Consider the following 18,028-nt stretch of genomic DNA (forward strand, 5'->3'; position numbering starts at 1 on the left):
GCAGCAGGAGGAGAAGGAGGAGGAGGAGGAGGAGGAGGAGGAAGAGGAGCAGAGAAGAAAGCAAAGCCAGCGTTACTGTCCTGAGGAGGAAACAAACAAAGACAGAGGGCATGGAGTGGAGGAGTGGCAGGGGGAAGAGGGTGAGATGGCGGAAGGGTGGAAGACAGAGAGAGACAACAGGCGTTAAACACAGTTTGATTATTTTTGGGGGATTATTCACGTTGGAACTTCACAGGGTTTTTTTTTCACATGCGGGCACATTGATCATGGAGGTGATTGCTGATTGCTTTCAGTTGGCACACAATAGACAAGTAAGTTAACGGGTCAGGACATTACAAATGGGAAAACACTTTTATGGTTTTTCGTGTGTCTCTGAAGAGTTTTTTTTTTTTTACCTTTCTCGACTGTGTACAGTGTGTACAGTGAGTGTGTAAAGTGTAAATACAGACAGCACTGAAGTACATTTGAACATAATGATGTCCCAAAACAGTGAGAGAGTGGAGGGTGCATGGTGGGGCCCCATTCATTCATTCAGTCATTCATTCAGATGTGAACATGTACCAACATGTACCATCTCATGAGGCCAGTTTCCCCCAAACAAAGAATTGACACCACAACAACACCAAACCAAAACATACTCACCAAAGTCCTCATTTCCCTGCTCTGACATGGATAAACTACCCACTGGATCTGAAGTCAACCAAGTCACCCCGTCAGACATAATATGAATATATTCAGATTTGATCCATGTTAAATGCATAGCATTCCCCTCACCGTTAGAAACTTAGGGTTAGGGTTAGAAAACGTGTGATTCGTCCACTCACATTGCTGGCTGGGGTCAGACTCGGTCGTCATCTTCACGTAATTGGTCGGCAGCAGGCCAGTGACTCCGTTGACCTCGCCCTTCCACCAATCAGGGTTGGTCTTGTCCAGGACGCTGATCAGCTGACCCTTGGAGAAGCTGAGCTCGTCCTGATTGGCCGCCGTGTAGTCGTACATGGTGATGACCTGGCACACTGAGGGGGGTCGGAGGGAGGGATTTATTAGGGAAGAATACTACAATACCATCTAGAATACTTGTATAGTATTCCATCAATCATGCATGTTGTTTAAAGTTGTTTGTGTCAAAAAAAAATAAATATATATATATATATATATATATTAAAACTATACTTTACAGCACATTATCTTACATTTTTAAAGGTTGTTATGTTTTGAGTTGGTAAAAAAAGAACTTCATATATATGAATAGAAATAAAATATTTATTGGAGGGAATTATAACTTGCATGGTGGGGTTGGATTCCATTCATGTATTGTAATTATTCGTTGATTCATTCCAAAGGTGTGTGTTTAGGGCTATGGACCTCACCACCTGTAGACCCCCACTAAGTGTTTCTGTTCAGCGCTTGCTGGGTGGGCTTACCTGGCAGAGGAGAAGGAGTCGACTTGCCGCTGGTGGGGCCCAGCAGTTTGACGTTGGAGGAATGGAACCAGCCTCTCTGTCGCTTCTTACCTCTGGCCTGAGGAGAACCAATCATGAGACGCCCTTCTCTCAACAGTAGTTACACAGGTGAGGTAATACATGACGAATAAATGACTGAATGACAAACAAAAAAGGGGGAAAAGGTTAAGATTTTATTTTTTGAAAACTATACTTAATGAATAATAATAACCACCAACCCATATTTATAATCAACCAATAATAACAATGTGTGTAATAATCCCCCCCCCAAAAAAAAAAATCAAGCTTGTCATAATTGTGATTCAATTCTACAGGAATCATTACATCATTACAACATAAAAATACAAAGTGTAACCTGTGATGTATTACTTCTACAAATAAAATATAACAATTTAAGGATTGCAACTGACTGAAGATCTTCCAAACAGAGAATAAAGAGGGAGTCGAATTTGGACTATAAAACCACTCGTTGGTAAAGGGGCCACAGCTGTGTGCCCCTAACGAGCCGGCAGCCTCCGCACAAGCTGCCCTCTGCAGTGTTTGATTGGCTAGTCCTCCTGGGCTATATTGGAGCTGGGCGATAGACAGACATTTTTTTGTTTTTGCCCAGCCTTTACCTCTGACAGTCTCCTCATTAAGTTGGCCTAGGGCTGGTATCTTTGTCGTATATGCTGTCTTGTCTTGCTACATATTTTCTATTCTTTGTATAGAACGACGGTATATTTTAAGGTTAATTTTACTCTCTTTATGGGACATTTTTCTCAGCATGGACTGGAAAGTAAACCAGATTTTGACAAGAAAAATAAATTATAAAGTTGTTTTTGAATAAATTAAGAACTCAAATCAAGTATTATTTCATTTTTTTTTTAGGGTTTAAACATTTTAGGTATAACATATTTCTCCCTCAAAAGATGTAATAAGCAGACACCATAAAGACCAACCTGCAGTTCCCCCAGCCACCAGCCGGTGGAGTTCTTGGCCAGAACCACGATCAGTTGCCCTGGCGACAGGCTGAGCTGCTGAGCTGTCGGGGCAACAGTGTTGACCAGCGCCTGGGCAATCTCTGGCAAAACATGAGGGACGTCACACGTCAGCGCCAGCGATAACACTCACATGATGGTGTCTAGAGGAAGAGTGGGGGTTTTTATGTGTGTGTGTGCATGCGTGTGCGTGCATATTAAGTCCTCACCAGGTTTTTTGACTGGTCCTCCAGGTCTTGAAATCTGTTGAAATGTAAATATAAATACCACATCATTTACACAAATACATTATTATTAGCCGGCTGTCGCCTTGCATGGCTGACACCGCCGTCGGTGTGTGAATGTGTGAATGAATGGGTGAAGGTTAGCCTATGTTGTGAAGCGCTTTGGATGAAAGCGCTATATAAATGCAGTCCATTCCATTTACGTATGCGTGGATGCAGTGACTTCACCTCTGGCTCCACGGGCCTGACGTAGTTGGAGGGGAACACGCCGGCGCGGTCTCCGATGCAGCCCCTCCACCACTCCCCCTCCCGCTCCGTCACCATGACAACGTCCCCCTCGTCGAACGTCAGGTCGCCGGCCTCCGGGCTCTCGTAGGTATACAGGGCCACAAAGTCTGGGGCACGACGGAGAAACATAAACGCAGCGAGCGTTCATCATCCACCACTTACACCTATCGATCAGTCAAACGTATTATAGCTGCTCGTTCAATTGCGCTGCAGTACGAGCGTCGCGTTGACATCAAAAGCTTAGACACTGCAGTCACCGTGACACCGGCAGCAACGATCCGAACGTTCCGTGGGAATTCATGTCTTATTTCCTTTGAGAGATGATTCAAAAAACGATAGCGATGACTTACCCTCCAGCTGAACAGCATCTAAGGTGTCGGAGCCTTCCGTGCTGGAATCAAAAAGAAAAAGAGTTTAAGTTTGCCTCCTACCTCACCCCTGAGAGATGAACCCCTCACGAAAACATCAAAACAGGAACGTGTATATATAATCGCCTGTTATCGTCCTACTCTGTGTTATCCGGCTCCAGAGTGACGTAATCTTTAGGGAACCATCCCTGGGTTCCGGCGAGCTGCCCCAGCCACCAGTCCTCCCTCTGCTGCAGCACGCTGATGACATCACCCTGGGAGAAGCTCAGCAGCGCCGTGATGTTATCACCGCCGCCGCCGCCGCCGCCGCCTCCATGGGGGGAGGGGTCCGGCTGGGCGTCAGAGGCGGACGACCACGACGTCACCGCCCGGGCCCTCAGAGGAGCCCCGTGCTAGAGGAGGAGGAGGAGGAGGAGGAAAGAGAGGAGAAGAGGAGGGAGAGAGAGGAGAAGAAGAGGAGGGAGGAAGCAGAGAAAAGGATACGATAGAGCGATGATAGAAGACACGATGGGGAGAGGATTGAGTGGAGGAGAAAATGGGGAGAGGAGGAGCAGAGGGGGAGAGGAGAAGAGGAGAAGAGGATGGGGAGAGGAGAGGAGGAGAGAGGAGGGGATTAGGAGCGAATGAAGAGAGGTTGGGTAGAGCGGTTTGGAGAGGATGAAGAGTGAATGAAGAGATGAGAGAGAGAGAGGGAAGAAGAGGGGTGAGGAGGATGAGGAGAGGATGGGAAGAGGAGAGGAGGGCAGGGGAGAGAGCAGAGAAGAGAGGCCAGAGGCCAGGTCAGGATTATAGGAAAGCAGAAAATAAACTGTTGCATCTATTAAAAAATAATATTTTTTGATCTCCAGCCCAGGACAAATATAACCCTATAACGTCGTAGCTCATCCATCAGACACGTCCTATACATGCCAGACCTACTAACAGGGAGGCTTCTGGCTGGAGCTCCGTGAATGTGTGCTAGACCTCGGAGGAGAACGACCCTGATGCCCGTAGGAACAGGGCTAAAAATACTCTGCGGGTCCAGTTGTTGAGATGTGGTGTGTTTTTGTGTGTTTCTGTGTCAGCCAATGAACTGCCCCTGCCAGACCTCATTCTAACGCCGGCAGCAGTCCATATGACTGTCGAGGCTAATTTATAGCCCACATATAACTGTCAGGGACTTAAGTGTGCTACACCGATCCCATTGTTTTAACTGCTTGGTTTAGACTGAGACCTAGAACACTGATGTTTTCATCTATAGTTTATTATCAGTTTCTTGACTGAACTTAGTTATTCAACAAATGCCTTTTCTCAAAAAGACCAAACCCACAACCCCCCTCTCCGCTACACTTTCATAAAGAAATAACCCTGTCCTATAAATATCTGTCCTTCGCTGACCTCACTTCCAGAGGGCCGAGTGAGCGAGAGCTGAGTGCCGATATGTAAATAGTGAATGTTCTCCTACATGTGACGACTGTGGGACCGGGGGGCCGGCGCGGCTGGGGCCTGCCTCTGCCATGGCTCCGTCTGCAAGCCTGGGTGAACACAGAGCAGAGGACTTTGAGGAGGGCTGGAAGAAAACACCTGAACAACCGCTGTGTCTGCAGCATCTAAATACAAGACAAAAGCCTTTTCTGAACGGGAGCGACGGAGAGGAAAACGGAGCATCTCACGAACGTACCGTTGTCATCATCACGACAACCTTTGTACACATGAAACAAACAGAAAAAAAATAGAAAAAGTTGTTTCTCCTGCAATGCGCTATAAATACATTTCTAAAAGGCTTTTGTTATTCAATGGGATCCACATTGAGTAATGGGCTGAATCCTTGTGTATATTGTTATGAAACCGTGTCGAGTGCGAGCCGTGCATGGATTAACCAAACCGAGAAAAAGACGACAATGAGAAACAAAGTGGAGAAAAAACTGTTTTCCAAATTGGATCAACCGAGAGGAAAAAGACACCGCACAAAATAGATGGTGTCATGCTGGTGAAATCCTTTGCATTTTCCCCAACAAACAGAGAAACGTTAACCAACAGAAGGACGGGGTTGCTTTGGAAGACCCAGGCAGTAGTAGTAGTAGTAGTAGTAGTAGTAGTAGTGAGTCGTCCGTCCCGGACGGATGAGCTGACCTACCCGCTGACAGCTGTCTGCGGGGGAAGAGGACCCGCCGGGGACGCGGGCGGAGCTGCCTCGCTGGAGCTGGAGGTGTTGGTGGTGCTGGAGGTGGAGGAAGCAGCAGCACATCTCTCCGCATAACTCTGGGGGAACCAGCCCCGGTTTCCACGGTAACTCCCGCACAGCCAGCCGGGCTCACCCACGGTGGCCTCATCCACCTGCCACAAATGAAGAAATGTATTCAAATAGTGATGATATGATATAGAATATATATATATATATATAGTATATGATATCATATTGTATTTAGAGGGGGACAGGGGGGATCATGGGATGAGCAGCATAACAACTTAAACATAAACATATGTATATTTATGCACATGCCATTCCTGTTTGTAGTATGCTTCACTACTAGGCCGTTGAAAACTAATATTCAACAAAAATATACATCGAGAAACGTTGCATCTCTCCCTTTTGTGGAAGGGTAATGAGAATGTATTGCTTATTTCACGGCACAAAATATTTAGCTCCACGAGTAGGTCAGGGCATGGAACAGTGACGTCCTGAGGAGAGGGATCTCAAGGTCAAAGGTTGTGCTGTGCCGCGTGAACGCGTTTGTGTGTGTCCTCTACCTCGATGAGGCAGCTGGCCTCCAGGCTGAGCTCGTCGGCGTTGCGGGCCACGAACGGGTAGAGCGCTCTGTAGACGGTCATCACCACCGCCGACGCTCCACCTCCCCCCGCCTCCTTCTGCTGCTGCTGCTCCCTTCTCCTCCGCTCCTCCTCCTTCTGCGTCCTCTCCTCTTCCTGCCTCCGCTTCTCCTCCTCCTCCGCCGCCTCCTCCTCCTTCCGCCGTCGCTCCTGCTCCTTGCGTCTCCTCTCCTGCTCCTCCTTCGCCTCCTTCTCCTCCTTCTCGCGCCGCCTTCGCTCCTCCTCCTCCTTTAGCCTCCTCTTCTCCTCCTCCTCCTCCTCCTCGTGCTCCCGCCGCCTCCTCTCCTCCTCCTGAGCCTTCTCCTGGGCTGCGCGGAGGCGGGCCTGCGCCTCCCTCTCCTCCTCCTCCCTCTGCTTGGCCCGCTGCTCCTCCAGGAGCCTCCTCTGCCGCACCTCCTCCTCCTCCTTGTCCCGCCGCGCCTGCTCCCTGCGCTGCTGCTCCAGTCGCTCCTGCTCCAGTTTGGCCCGTCTGCGAACCAAACAGGAAACAGGAAGTTGATGCACCCCAATGCAGGACAGCTTGATAAGATAACGCTCCTCCCACCGTGGACAGAGCCAGCCGATTCCCCCTCATTAGTGGTACTTCTGTGGGTGTACAAGATGGCGCGTCCAGATGGTGGTGGTGGTGGTGAAACTCTGGGGGACAAAACGCTAACCCTCTGTACCTGAGTTTGTTTATTTGGTTTGACAACAGAGCCGTCTGAAGGCATCTGCGCACAAATCTGGAGAAAACGTAACTCAGAAACCAAATGATACATGAACAACACCTAAGGGGCCAATCGACACCGCACCACGCCGCAACGGCAGAGTGAAGAGGGCTTTATGAGAACAGCTCTGGTTGTTCTCGGAGTAGGTTTGAGTGGTAAAACATGAGCGAAGCTTTTCACGACTGAAAACACTGTTCTGTGTGATCGGACCCTAAAGAACGCAGTATAGACTCAAATATTGTGACTCCCAGTGTGATGCTCATTTGCATCTATGGGATTGAATCAACCACGGTACTCGCGTCGTTTCATTACGTCAACGACGAGGAAAAAAAAAAGAAGTCAAAGTCACACGCATCAGCCTTATCATTAAATTCCTGCACACCTGGCTGCCTCCTCTTCCTCCCTCCTCTTCCTCTCGCTCTCCTCCTCGCGGCGCCTCTGCAGCTCCCTCTGCTTCTGCTCCTTGACGCGGCACAAGTCGTCCAGGGCGGCCTGCTGAGTCACCTGCTTCTCCCTCAGCTCCTGAGATGACACGGTGGTGGTTGTGTTAGCGACAAGAGCTAATTACAGCGAGAAGCATCCTCCCCCACACAAACACTACAGAAATGTACACACACACACACACACCGCACGCGCACACGCACACACACACACACGGCAGCATGCATGCGCGCGTTAGCGAGACATGCTAATTACCGCACGTGTCGCTATAGCTTAACACACACAAGCACGCAGCGATGTGATATCTTGTAGTCGCAGTCGCACGCGTGCTAATGCAATCGCAAGTAATTAAATAAGTCATTTATTTATAATGAAGTCATTAATCAAAAAGTAGCCTGGTAAGAGATGGCGGTAGCCTGTGACATTCAAAATGGCTTGATGGGAACAGCACTTATTACAACTATACCAACAAAAAAACAAACACACGCACATAGAGCATCCAACAGACAACATGCAAACGGTGCAGATGTCCAGTGTGTGTTTTCAACCTAAAACGTGTTCCACGGGGGGGGGGGGGGGGGGGAATAAACACACAACGACCACAAAGAATAAACGTGGGAGGAAATGTCGTACCAAAGTGGGCATCCTCCACCACAAGGAACGCAAGGTGTCAGAGAGCACGAGCGATAGCTAAACATTACACGGAAGGAGCAACCAGGGACACGACAAGCAGGGGAACACCAGTGTGAGACAGCGGGCAGGGGAGAGGGGGAGAAACAACCGACAGTAGTGCAGGATGCAGGGTGGTGGTGGCGGAGCGGGGATCGGGGGTCTGTCAGGGCAGGGTGGGTGGGTGGTAACCAGGGGGTTTGGTTGGGAGTTAGGAGTAACCTTGATGAGGAGAAAAAGCTGGCTGAGACAGGTCAGCAGGGACAGCAGAGCCCGTAGGAGGCAATCATCCATGTCCCCAAACTACCACGGCAACGGCGGCGCAGAGGGGTGAGAGAGAAAGGGGGGAGGGAGGAGGGGTAGGTTGGAATTTTATGAGGGAGGGAGGGTGAAAGACAGGTGAGGAAAATAAACACAAAACATGCAGCATGAGGAGGAGAGAGAGAGAGAGAGAGAGAGAGAGAGAGAGAGAGAGAGAGAGAGAGAGAGAGAGAGAGAGAGAGAGAGAGAGAGAGAGAGAGAGAGAGAAAACGTTGACATTGAATAAGGGCAGGAGAGAGAGAAAGAGAGAGGAGGGAGGAAACGTAAATACATGACATGGACAATAAGAAGGAGAAAGAGTGCGAAAGAAAGAAAGAAAGAAAGAAAGAAAGAAAGAGAGAGAGAGAGAGAGAGCGAGAGAGAGAGAGACAAAGACGGAGAGAGACAAAGAGAAATAGGAGAGGAAGCACGGAGGGGAAACGGGCGGTGAGATAAGTGGAATGGAAGCCAGGAACGAGTGAAAGATGAAAAGGTTTTGAAGTAAAAAGGTACAGGGTGAGATACGGAAAATGGCAGGAAGGAGACAAAAAGAGCCATTAGAAGACTGCAAACAGTTAGTTTTTGACAAGAGAAGAACAAGCAGTGTTGATTTTGTGAAATCACAAGTGTAGGCGATTAATAACAACACGTACACAACCCTGTGTTTGTTGTGCTGACAAGACATTATGTCACTCCGTATTCCCCGAGGACGTATTCCTTGGAGATATCCAGTTTTCATTGCTTTGTGTCACTGTTTGCGCGCGTGCGAGTGTGTGTGTGTCTCTGTTCGTGCATGTGTGTGAGTGTGTGTGTGTGTGTGTTATCAACACATAGGTTGGATAACAACGTGTTTTTTAGCCCCAGGAGAGAAGTTACCGTGTCCTGTTTAACAGGAATTTCTCCCCATTAGTTCCACCTGACCGACCCCAGGCAAAATGATCCTTGGAAATTGAATCGATACTGCGGTAGATTCCGCTTCAAAGCAGTAGCAGAGTATTTTCACTTTGTATTATGTCTCATATAGTATAGTATATAACTTAATCCCAGATGTACACACCCATCTCAAGCCTCTGAAGCTGCAAAATGATCAGAATATGTATGTCGATACTAATATTTATTCACAGGATCTATATAAAAATGCTGATAAGCTGTTCAGACTTCACACTCTTCTGAAGTCCAACCGAGCACAGGTTAACAGATGTTGTGTTCATCTTTCAAGTTGCTTACCGTTCCCCTATTAATCTGCCCTCTAAGCAAATATACCTGTGGAGAGGCTTTACAGTTCCTGCTATGAGGACACACACAAACACACACACACACACCTTGAGCTCCTTGTTGTACTGCTCCATCTGTCCCAGTTTATCCGTGGTCTCCCGCTCCAGCGTGTCCAGCTGGTCCTTCAGGCGGCGGCAGGTCACCCCCTTCTCCGTCACGCTGCTGCCCAGCGTGGCCAGGGTCACGGCTGCGGGGGGGGGGGCGACAAGGTGCGGTCGGGGTTGTTAGGGGTCGCTCTGCCACCCGGCCCGAAGTTTATGGGTTCAGTGCCCGCACAACAGGGTCGGCAGCCTAACCTGATCCCCTACTGGGCTGCTCCGTAATGACATGCATCCCGGTTCACTGGAACTGGATCTTAGTATAACCGAAGAGTATAACGTCGATTAGTTCACAGACGGATAAAGAAATAGAGGAGGCCTGTACATACAGTATGAACACAGATGAACTCTTCTACGTCCTTAATGACATGTGTCTGAATAAACTGGTAACGTGCTTAAAATCGTCTCCTAAATGGAGTGAATAATGAGTAACATTCAGTAAGTTCATAGAGTTCACAATAGAGGTGCTTGACACAGAGCCTGGCTATGTCCATGCGCTGCTCCGTGGCGTTGCAATACGTTTTACTGTCCCCAACAGGCCATGGATCACCCACAGGGGAGGTTGTTCTGGCCGATGCTGCGCAGACGCTCCGTCAGCCTCTGCTGTTCTGGGACCAGCTGGGACAGCTTCCTCTGCCAGTCCTGTGGTCCCAGAGAGGGAGAGAGAGAGACCCAGAGAGGGAGAGAGAGAGACCCAGAGAGGGAGAGAGAGAGACCCAGAGAGGGAGCGAGAGAGACCCAGAGAGGGAGAGAGAGAGACCCAGAGAGGGAGCGAGAGAGACCCAGAGAGGGAGAGAGAGAGACCCAGAGAGGGAGCGAGAGAGACCCAGAGAGGGAGCGAGAGAGACCCAGAGAGGGAGCAAGAGAGAGACCCAGAGAGGGAGCGGAGAGAGACCCAGAGAGGGAGAGAGAGAGACCCAGAGAGGGAGAGAGAGAGACCCAGAGAGGGAGAGAGAGAGACCCAGAGAGGGAGCGAGAGAGACCCAGAGAGGGAGAGAGAGAGACCCAGAGAGGGAGCGAGAGAGACCCAGAGAGGGAGCGAGAGAGACCCAGAGAGGGAGCAAGAGAGAGACCCAGAGAGAGGAGCGAGAGAGACCCAGAGAGGGAGAGAGAGAGACCCAGAGAGGGAGAGAGAGAGACCCAGAGAGGGAGCAAGAGAGAGACCCAGAGAGGGAGCAAGAGAGAGACCCAGAGAGGGAGAGAGAGAGACCCAGAGAGAGAGAGAGAGAGAGAGAGAGAGAGAGAGAGAGAGAGAGAGAGAGAGAGAGAGAGAGAGAGAGAGAGAGAGAGAGAGAGACCCAGAGAGAGTAGAAGAGATCCAGAAGGAGAGAGAAAGAGCGATACAAAGATAAAGAGAGAGAGCGAGACAAAGGTAGAGAGACCAAGAGATAAAGAGAGATCAACGAGAGTAGGGAAATGACGGACAAAAAGAGAATAGTAAAGGGAATAGTGAGATACTGACAGATGTAAAACCATTGTCCCTTCCAGAGTACCGCGTCAGCAAGCACCTGATATGACTATAAAGTGTGTGTGTGTGCGTGCGTGCGTGCGTGCGCGCGTTCCCTCACCTCAAACTGAACCTGCAGGCTGTTGATCTCGGCGATGCGTACGTCCCTCTTCTGGTTGATGAGGTCCAGCTCGGACTTCTGGATCCTCCTCTTGCTCTGGGCGTCGCGGAGACGGTCCGAGATCTGCTTGTGCTTGCTGCCCTGGAGACGACATCCCCACGGCGGACCAGATGAACCAGCGGCCTATCCGTTTTATCTTTATTTTTTAAATCTTTCTCGTAAGGGTGTGTCTGTGTTTGTGTGTGTGTGTGTATGTGTTTGTGTATGTATATGTATATATGTGTGCGCGCGTGTAGTGTATGTATGTGTATGCATATGCGTGTGTGTGTGTGTGTGACAGAAGGAAACACTTCCTGCTCCCAGCACTCCTCCAGCTGGCCAACTTTGCTAATTAGCGATCAACTCAGGGGTGATGCTAATCACCCGGTGAAGGGACTCTTCAGCTCGGCGCGGTGCTGAGGGGAACGCCATTCGGGGGTTTTCTCTCTTTTGCATCTCATCAACTCGTGTGCGTTCAGTCTCACCACGGCCTCCAGCTCGATCTCCAGACACTTCTGCGTGCCCGCAGCTGGACGATCTCCTCCTGCTCGCCCCTCCTTCCTCCTCGACAGCTCCTCCCTCTTCCCCCGCTCCCAAGCCTCCTTGCGCTGACGTTCCAGCTCCTGCAGCCCAGAGGGAGGAGGGAGAGAGACGCAGAGAGAGGGAGGGAGGGAGGGAGGAGAGAGACAGGGAGAGAGAGGGAGGGAGGAGGAGGGAGAGAGACAGGGAGAGAGAGGGAGGGATTGGAGGAGAGACAGGGAGAGAGAGAGCGGGAGGGAAGAGGGAGAGAGACACAGAGAGAGAGGGAGGGATGGAGGAGAGACAGGGAGAGAGAGGGAGGGATGGAGGAGAGAGACAGAGAGAGAGAGAGAGGGAGGGATGGAGGAGAGAGACACGGAGAGACAGGGAGGGATGGAGGAGAGAGACAGGGAGAGAGAGAGAGAGAGGGAGGGAGGAGAGAGACAGGGAGAGAGAGGGAGGGAGGGAGGAGAGAGACAGGGAGAGAGAGGGAGGGAGGGAGGAGAGAGACAGGGAGAGAGAGGGAGGGAGGGATGGAGGAGAGAGACAGGGAGAGAGAGGGAGGGAGGGAGGGAGGAGAGAGACAGGGAGAGAGAGGGAGGGAGGAGGGAGAGAGACAGGGAGATAGAGGGAGGGAGGGAGGAGAGAGACAGGGAGAGAGAGGGAGGGAGGAGAGAGACACGGAGAGAGAGGGAGGGATGGAGGAGAGAGACAGGGAGAGAGAGGGAGGGAGGGAGGAGAGAGACACGGAGAGAGAGGGAGGGATGGAGGAGAGAGACAGGGAGAGAGAGAGAGGGAGGGAGGGAGGAGAGAGACATGGAGAGAGAGGGAGGGATGGAGGAGAGAGACAGGGAGAGAGAGAGAGGGAGGGATGGAGGAGAGAGACAGGGAGAGAGAGGGAGGGATGGAGGAGAGAGACAGGGAGAGAGAGGGAGGGAGGGAGGGAGGGAGGAGAGAGACAGGGAGGGAGGGAGGAGGGCGAGAGACAGGGAGAGAGAGGGAGGGATGGAGGAGAGAGACAGGGAGAGAGAGTGAGGGAGGGAGGAGGGAGAGAGACACAGAGAGAAAGAGAGAGGGAGGGAGGGAGGAGAGAGACACGGAGAGAGAGGGAGGGAGAGGGGGGGAGGGGAAGGAGGGAGAGAGAGAGAAAGAACAGTAAGAGGGGAAATGTGTGAATAAATATAATAGTATAATAAATAATACTTAACAAATAAATTTGGCTAATGAATCAAGAATTGTGTTGGTGTCCTCCATCAAGTGGAACGTCGTCCTCCTCCTCCTCCTCCTCCTCCTCACCTCCTTCCTCTCCAGCTCCCGGAGCCGCTCCTCCTCCCGCTGCCTCTCCATCTCCCGCTGCCTCTCCAGCCGCCGCTCCTCCTCCAGCCGGCGCCGGTTCTCCTGCTCGCGGGCCTCCCGCTCCCTCCTCTCCTGCGCCTCCCTCTCCTCCCGGTCGCGGCGCTCCCGCTCCCGCCGCCGCTCCTCCTCCAGCGCCAGGCGCCGCTTCTCCAGCTCGGCGCTGCCCCGCGCAAAGTTCTCCTTCAGCTTGTCCTCAAAGGACACTGTGAGGTGGAGAGACACAGGGGCACACAGCGGGGGGAGAGAGAGAGAGAGAGACATAGGGTCACACAGGGGGAGAGAGAGAGAGAGAGAGAGAGAGAGAGAGAGAGAGAGAGAGAGAGAGAGAGAGAGAGAGAGACACAGGGGCACACAGCGGGGGGGAGAGAGAGAGAGAGAGAGAGAGAGACATAGGGTTACACAGGGGGAGAGAGAGAGAGAGAGAGAGAGAGAGAGAGAGAGAGAGAGAGAGAGAGGAAGAGGGAGAGGGAGGGAGAGAGAGAGAGACAGATAAGGAGGAGACAAAAATATAAGTCAAATAAAGGGCAGGATGGGGAGAGAAAATTATAACAATCTAAAATATCTGGCTTGAGATTTTTTTTTTCGTTACTGTAAACTTGCATCTTTATTAAAAATGACAAAACAAGTAGCCATCCAGGCGACAATAAAGTGCCAGGTTGCATTGGGACTGCAGCTCTTCATCATCCAGTGTGTGTGTGCGTGTGCGTGCGTGCGTGTGTGCGTGCGTGTGCGTGTAATGTGTAATGTAAGCAGTGCTCTTGCCCTTGGATGCCAGCTCCATCTCAGTGGGGTCGGCTGGGCTGGGACTCAGATAGGGCCCCGTTCCGTTCACCAGCTCAACGCCCTTTCCTCCTGACCTGGACCACGTAGGGAGAGGCAGAACACATCCAGTGTACCGTAACACGCATGGACACCCACGTAAATACATACAGCATTTGGACGGAACTGAACATGTGTGTGAACAAGGAGTTGAGCATGTGGTAGGCAGGGAAGGTGTGTGTGTACATTTTTCTCTCTGTCTGTCCATCTAGGTGGGGGGGGGGGGGGGGTGTAAGCAATTGTGACAGTATTAGAGTGTGTGTGTTACCTTCGTGAGTGTTTATGTGTGTGTTACCTTAGGGAGGGGGGCACCAGGTCTTGTGGGAGGGAGAGGGGCAGGGGGTGGCCGGTCTTGGCCATGTCCACCAGGTGCATGGCCAAGATAAACTCGTCAGCACGCAGCTGGCCGTCCCGGTCCACATCTGCCAGCGTCCTGCGCACACACGCACACGCACACGCACAGTGGACACAAAGAGGCTGATGAGTAGAAGGACACTACCGTAGACAAGAAGCAGCACAGTCACTCACACAGCATTCACACTGCACACGTCCGACAGGTCGATGGATCTCATTGACTTTGCCACGGGCGCTCTCGAAATGCATTGTGGGTCAATCCGTTCCGTTGGCTCCATTGCCTGCATCAAAAAGTTGAGAAATGTTCAACTTTTCAGGCCGCGACGGATCCGTCGAGCAATCAGATTGTGTTACCCATACGTCAGACGCGCCCCTCCGTCATCCGTGGACGGACGTGTACAATGTGAATGTGGTGTAATCTAAGCACTCACTAACTCACTCATTCACTCACTCACTCACTCACCAGATGGTTGCGAGTTGGGTCTGTGTCAGGTTGGAGGCCAGCAGGGCGTTCCTTACTTGCGGTCCTGAAAACAGAAGTCCATATTAAGTAGTGTGCTTGTGTATACTGGTGTGAACCTGTTGAACTGGAAATGTTTTGAACGCAAACAGTAAGTGCTGTGTTAAATGTAAATATGAATTTCTCAAGAAGTGTCTGTCTGTCTGTCTGTGTGTGTCTGTGTGTCTGTGTGTGTGTGTGTGTGTGTGTGTGTGTGTGTGTGTGTGTGTGTGTGTCCTCACACCTGACAGGTAACCACTCATGAGCTTGTCCAGGGTGTTGAACTGCTGCCGGTACTTGAGTCTGGCGGCCTGGGGAACCGCCCAATCACACGTCCCCGTCTTGGGAGAGTTACTGGCCAAGGAGTTGGTGGAGGACGAGTTGGAGCTACAAGTGGACAAAGGGGGGCGGGGGGGTGGGGGGAGGGGATAGGTAGTTCAAGACCAAATAATATTTGCTGGAAAACAACCGGAAGTCCTCAAACAGTGAACGCAGCAGTATGTCCATCCTCCTCATCCGCTATTGACACTGCTGCAAGAGGGTGGTTGTGCTAGCTGTGGTGCTAAAGCTGGTGCTAGTGCTAAAGCTAGCGTTGATGCTAGCGTTGGTGCTAGTGGGTGGTGGTGCTAGCGGTGGTGCTAGCGGTGATGCTAGCAGTGGTGCTAGCGGGTGGTGGTGCTAGAGTTGATGCTAGCAGTGGTGCTAACGGTGGTGCTAGCGGTGGTGCTAGCAGGGGGGTGCTAGCAGCAATAAATTCTTGCTTTTTTTTAAAACTTTTCTAATTATCAAATATCACCTAGAGGACCATTAAATGTGGCAGCAATTTCCATAACCTCAAAGAGCCAAAACATTCTTGGTTCAAACCCCAAAGTCAACAGTTCCCCTATAGGCATCCTTTAACAAGATCTAACCCCTACCCGCTCCTTAACCATCTGAAATAACTTTCCAGTAGCTTCTGACTTGAGGATATGCTAAATGACCCCCGCCGTAATCATCGCCACACACACACGAGACACCTCGCCCCTCTCTCTCGCTCTGAAAGCCAACCCTAATACTCATAACGATACATGCTTGTAATACAGCAATAACATAGGAGTGGTATGGGCCGGTCGACTTAAAGCCACTAATTGATCAGAGACTCCCAGGTGTTATTGCTCGGCTCCTTAATTAGAGACGTAGAGGAAGCAGATAGAGAGAGGCAGGAAGATATACTTCTATGAAACAAGACGGCGCTGTTCACTTTGTTTCACTTTAAAAACAATAAAAGAGCGTTTCTATAGAAATGGCCGGGTCATAAGTTGACGGCCATCATTAGTATGAATGTGATCTCTTCTTTTATTCTTTCTCTGCGGTCATAACGGCAGGGTGGAAAATCTCCATCAGCACCACCCAACTCCTCCCTACACCCCGAGGGAGCAGGGGGATTTCTGGCAAAAGAGAACCTTCACTCCGACCTTTGGGTCCGGTGTGTGGGTCTATGTCTGTGTGTATATCACGGCCATGACCATAGGGCTGCAACCAAACCCTTATTTGTTTCAGTCATTCTTCTTTTTTGCTGTTTATGAGGAAACAATAGCCAAGCCGAGACAATGGGTCTCCAACAGTGTAGACACCTGCGGGTGTGTGTGTGTGTGTGTGTGTGTGTGTGTGTCTGTGTGTGTGTGTGTGTGTGTGTTGTCCCTGTTCTTTTTATGACACAGAACAAAGTGTCACCTCCAGGGTGTCGGTGGATGGGTGCTATTTCATTCTCTGATTACAGTCATCGCTCACTTCTGCACGGCATTGCATGCCACCAAAGATCAAGATTCATAGGACAAGATACAATTCCTAAAATGAAGTACAAAAATAAAAATATATATATTGATATCCTGTCCTATCCTGTAGTGTATTCGGTTCCACAAAGTTTGCCAAGATACTATAGTTAATAATTAAGTTGAAGAATACAAATATATTGATATCCTATCTTAACCTGTAGCTCATTTTATTCTAATCAAAAGGAGAGCATTGTGTGGATGTTCTTCATTTTAGGCTTTCCGCACAGAAGGGCACAAAAATACATTTAAAATAAGTAAAGTTGCATGAATGTATTGATTTCAACATCCTCAGCCATTAACACCATTCGCGTAAAGAGAGATCCTAACATCAGTTGACATAAAAGGTCTAAAATGTGTCTTCCTGTGATAAAATCCATCGGAAAGTAAATTCAGCAGAGCTGTCTAAAATACAAACTGTGCTGCGGCCATTTTGGATCCCAGCTGTTTACCAACATCCTCTATGACGCTTCCACCTTCAACACAACACTTTCCCCCTCAAGCTACGGCGTGATCATGTTTGTTCGCAACCAACAAAGGGGACCGTATATCTGCAACACAACCACCCCACGCAAGAACGTCATCACAGCTCCCTGTTGCTCCAGTGATGTTGGTTGCTTTGTACAAAGCCTCTTACAGAATGCTTTAGCATTCGGCTCCATCTGTTATCAAGCTTTATCATCTCTGCCTACGCTTCGATTGTCTCTTCTGAGCTCGGATCCTTCTTGATAACGTGTGTGTTATATGCCCAACACCACAGTTTTTGGTATTTTTTACAACATGTAGCAACTGCAGCCGTACAATTCAATTATATCAACCCCCACATTTCATTTCTATGGATCGGACTTAATGGATGCTGGGTACAACTTGGATTGTACCCAGAATCCAAAAACTGATTTCAGATATCATGCATGCAGAGTTGACTTGTTGAGAACTGTTTTTAGAACCCACTCAAATAGCCCTTAGAATTAGTTTGAACCTATTTGTATACAAAAAAAAGAGTATTTTCTCCCTTTAAAAGAAAACTCGATAAAATTAGCTTTACAAACATGCTTTGGAGCCCACGGTACACTGCAGTCACAATAGTTCCCGTAAACATTAAGTCTTATCAGACGTACTATATCCACCCCAGATGGCAAATGAAGGAACACAGAACACTAACAGATAAGCAAAGACTATGCTTAGCATTTCACATATCTATAAAGATGCAGATGACAACGCAAAGCTATGTAAACCAGAACAGAAGCCTGGGCCTCACCTGCTGGAGCCCAGGTCGAGCAGGGAGTTGGCCTGGGACATGCCCGTAGATGGAGAGAACATTGTGGGGGAGGAGAAGCCAGACATGGGGTGTGCTGTGGAGGGAGAGAAGGACAGACCGGAGGGCCAAGTAGGAGTCAGAAGCACAAAACACCAGGAAGTAGGCAGAAGTATTTGAGAGGCAT

The 18,028-nt window shown here is 50.0% G+C and overlaps 1 protein-coding gene across 1 annotated transcript in view; it reads right to left on the minus strand.

Annotated features, from left to right (window-relative positions):
* Positions 1 to 18,028, minus strand: part of itsn2a (intersectin 2a) — a 41,361-nt gene that overhangs the window by 7,854 nt on the left and 15,479 nt on the right. Inside the window, exons 7-27 of the mRNA XM_084483925.1 lie at positions 17,845 to 17,938; positions 15,020 to 15,162; positions 14,740 to 14,803; positions 14,218 to 14,355; positions 13,866 to 13,960; positions 13,044 to 13,306; positions 11,714 to 11,851; positions 11,190 to 11,330; positions 10,176 to 10,263; positions 9,571 to 9,710; positions 7,221 to 7,360; positions 6,054 to 6,600; positions 5,440 to 5,639; positions 4,768 to 4,837; positions 3,465 to 3,715; positions 3,306 to 3,346; positions 2,896 to 3,062; positions 2,653 to 2,686; positions 2,405 to 2,526; positions 1,425 to 1,521; positions 825 to 1,016 (exon numbers count right to left, since the gene is read on the minus strand). Of these exons, the coding sequence (XP_084340051.1) occupies positions 825 to 1,016; positions 1,425 to 1,521; positions 2,405 to 2,526; positions 2,653 to 2,686; positions 2,896 to 3,062; positions 3,306 to 3,346; positions 3,465 to 3,715; positions 4,768 to 4,837; positions 5,440 to 5,639; positions 6,054 to 6,600; positions 7,221 to 7,360; positions 9,571 to 9,710; positions 10,176 to 10,263; positions 11,190 to 11,330; positions 11,714 to 11,851; positions 13,044 to 13,306; positions 13,866 to 13,960; positions 14,218 to 14,355; positions 14,740 to 14,803; positions 15,020 to 15,162; positions 17,845 to 17,938 (3,165 nt within the window). The remainder of the gene's footprint in view (positions 1 to 824; positions 1,017 to 1,424; positions 1,522 to 2,404; positions 2,527 to 2,652; positions 2,687 to 2,895; positions 3,063 to 3,305; positions 3,347 to 3,464; positions 3,716 to 4,767; positions 4,838 to 5,439; positions 5,640 to 6,053; positions 6,601 to 7,220; positions 7,361 to 9,570; positions 9,711 to 10,175; positions 10,264 to 11,189; positions 11,331 to 11,713; positions 11,852 to 13,043; positions 13,307 to 13,865; positions 13,961 to 14,217; positions 14,356 to 14,739; positions 14,804 to 15,019; positions 15,163 to 17,844; positions 17,939 to 18,028) is intronic.

This window comes from Micromesistius poutassou (assembly GCF_964030765.1).
Source record: "Micromesistius poutassou genome assembly, chromosome: 19".
Taxonomy (NCBI): domain Eukaryota; kingdom Metazoa; phylum Chordata; class Actinopteri; order Gadiformes; family Gadidae; genus Micromesistius; species Micromesistius poutassou.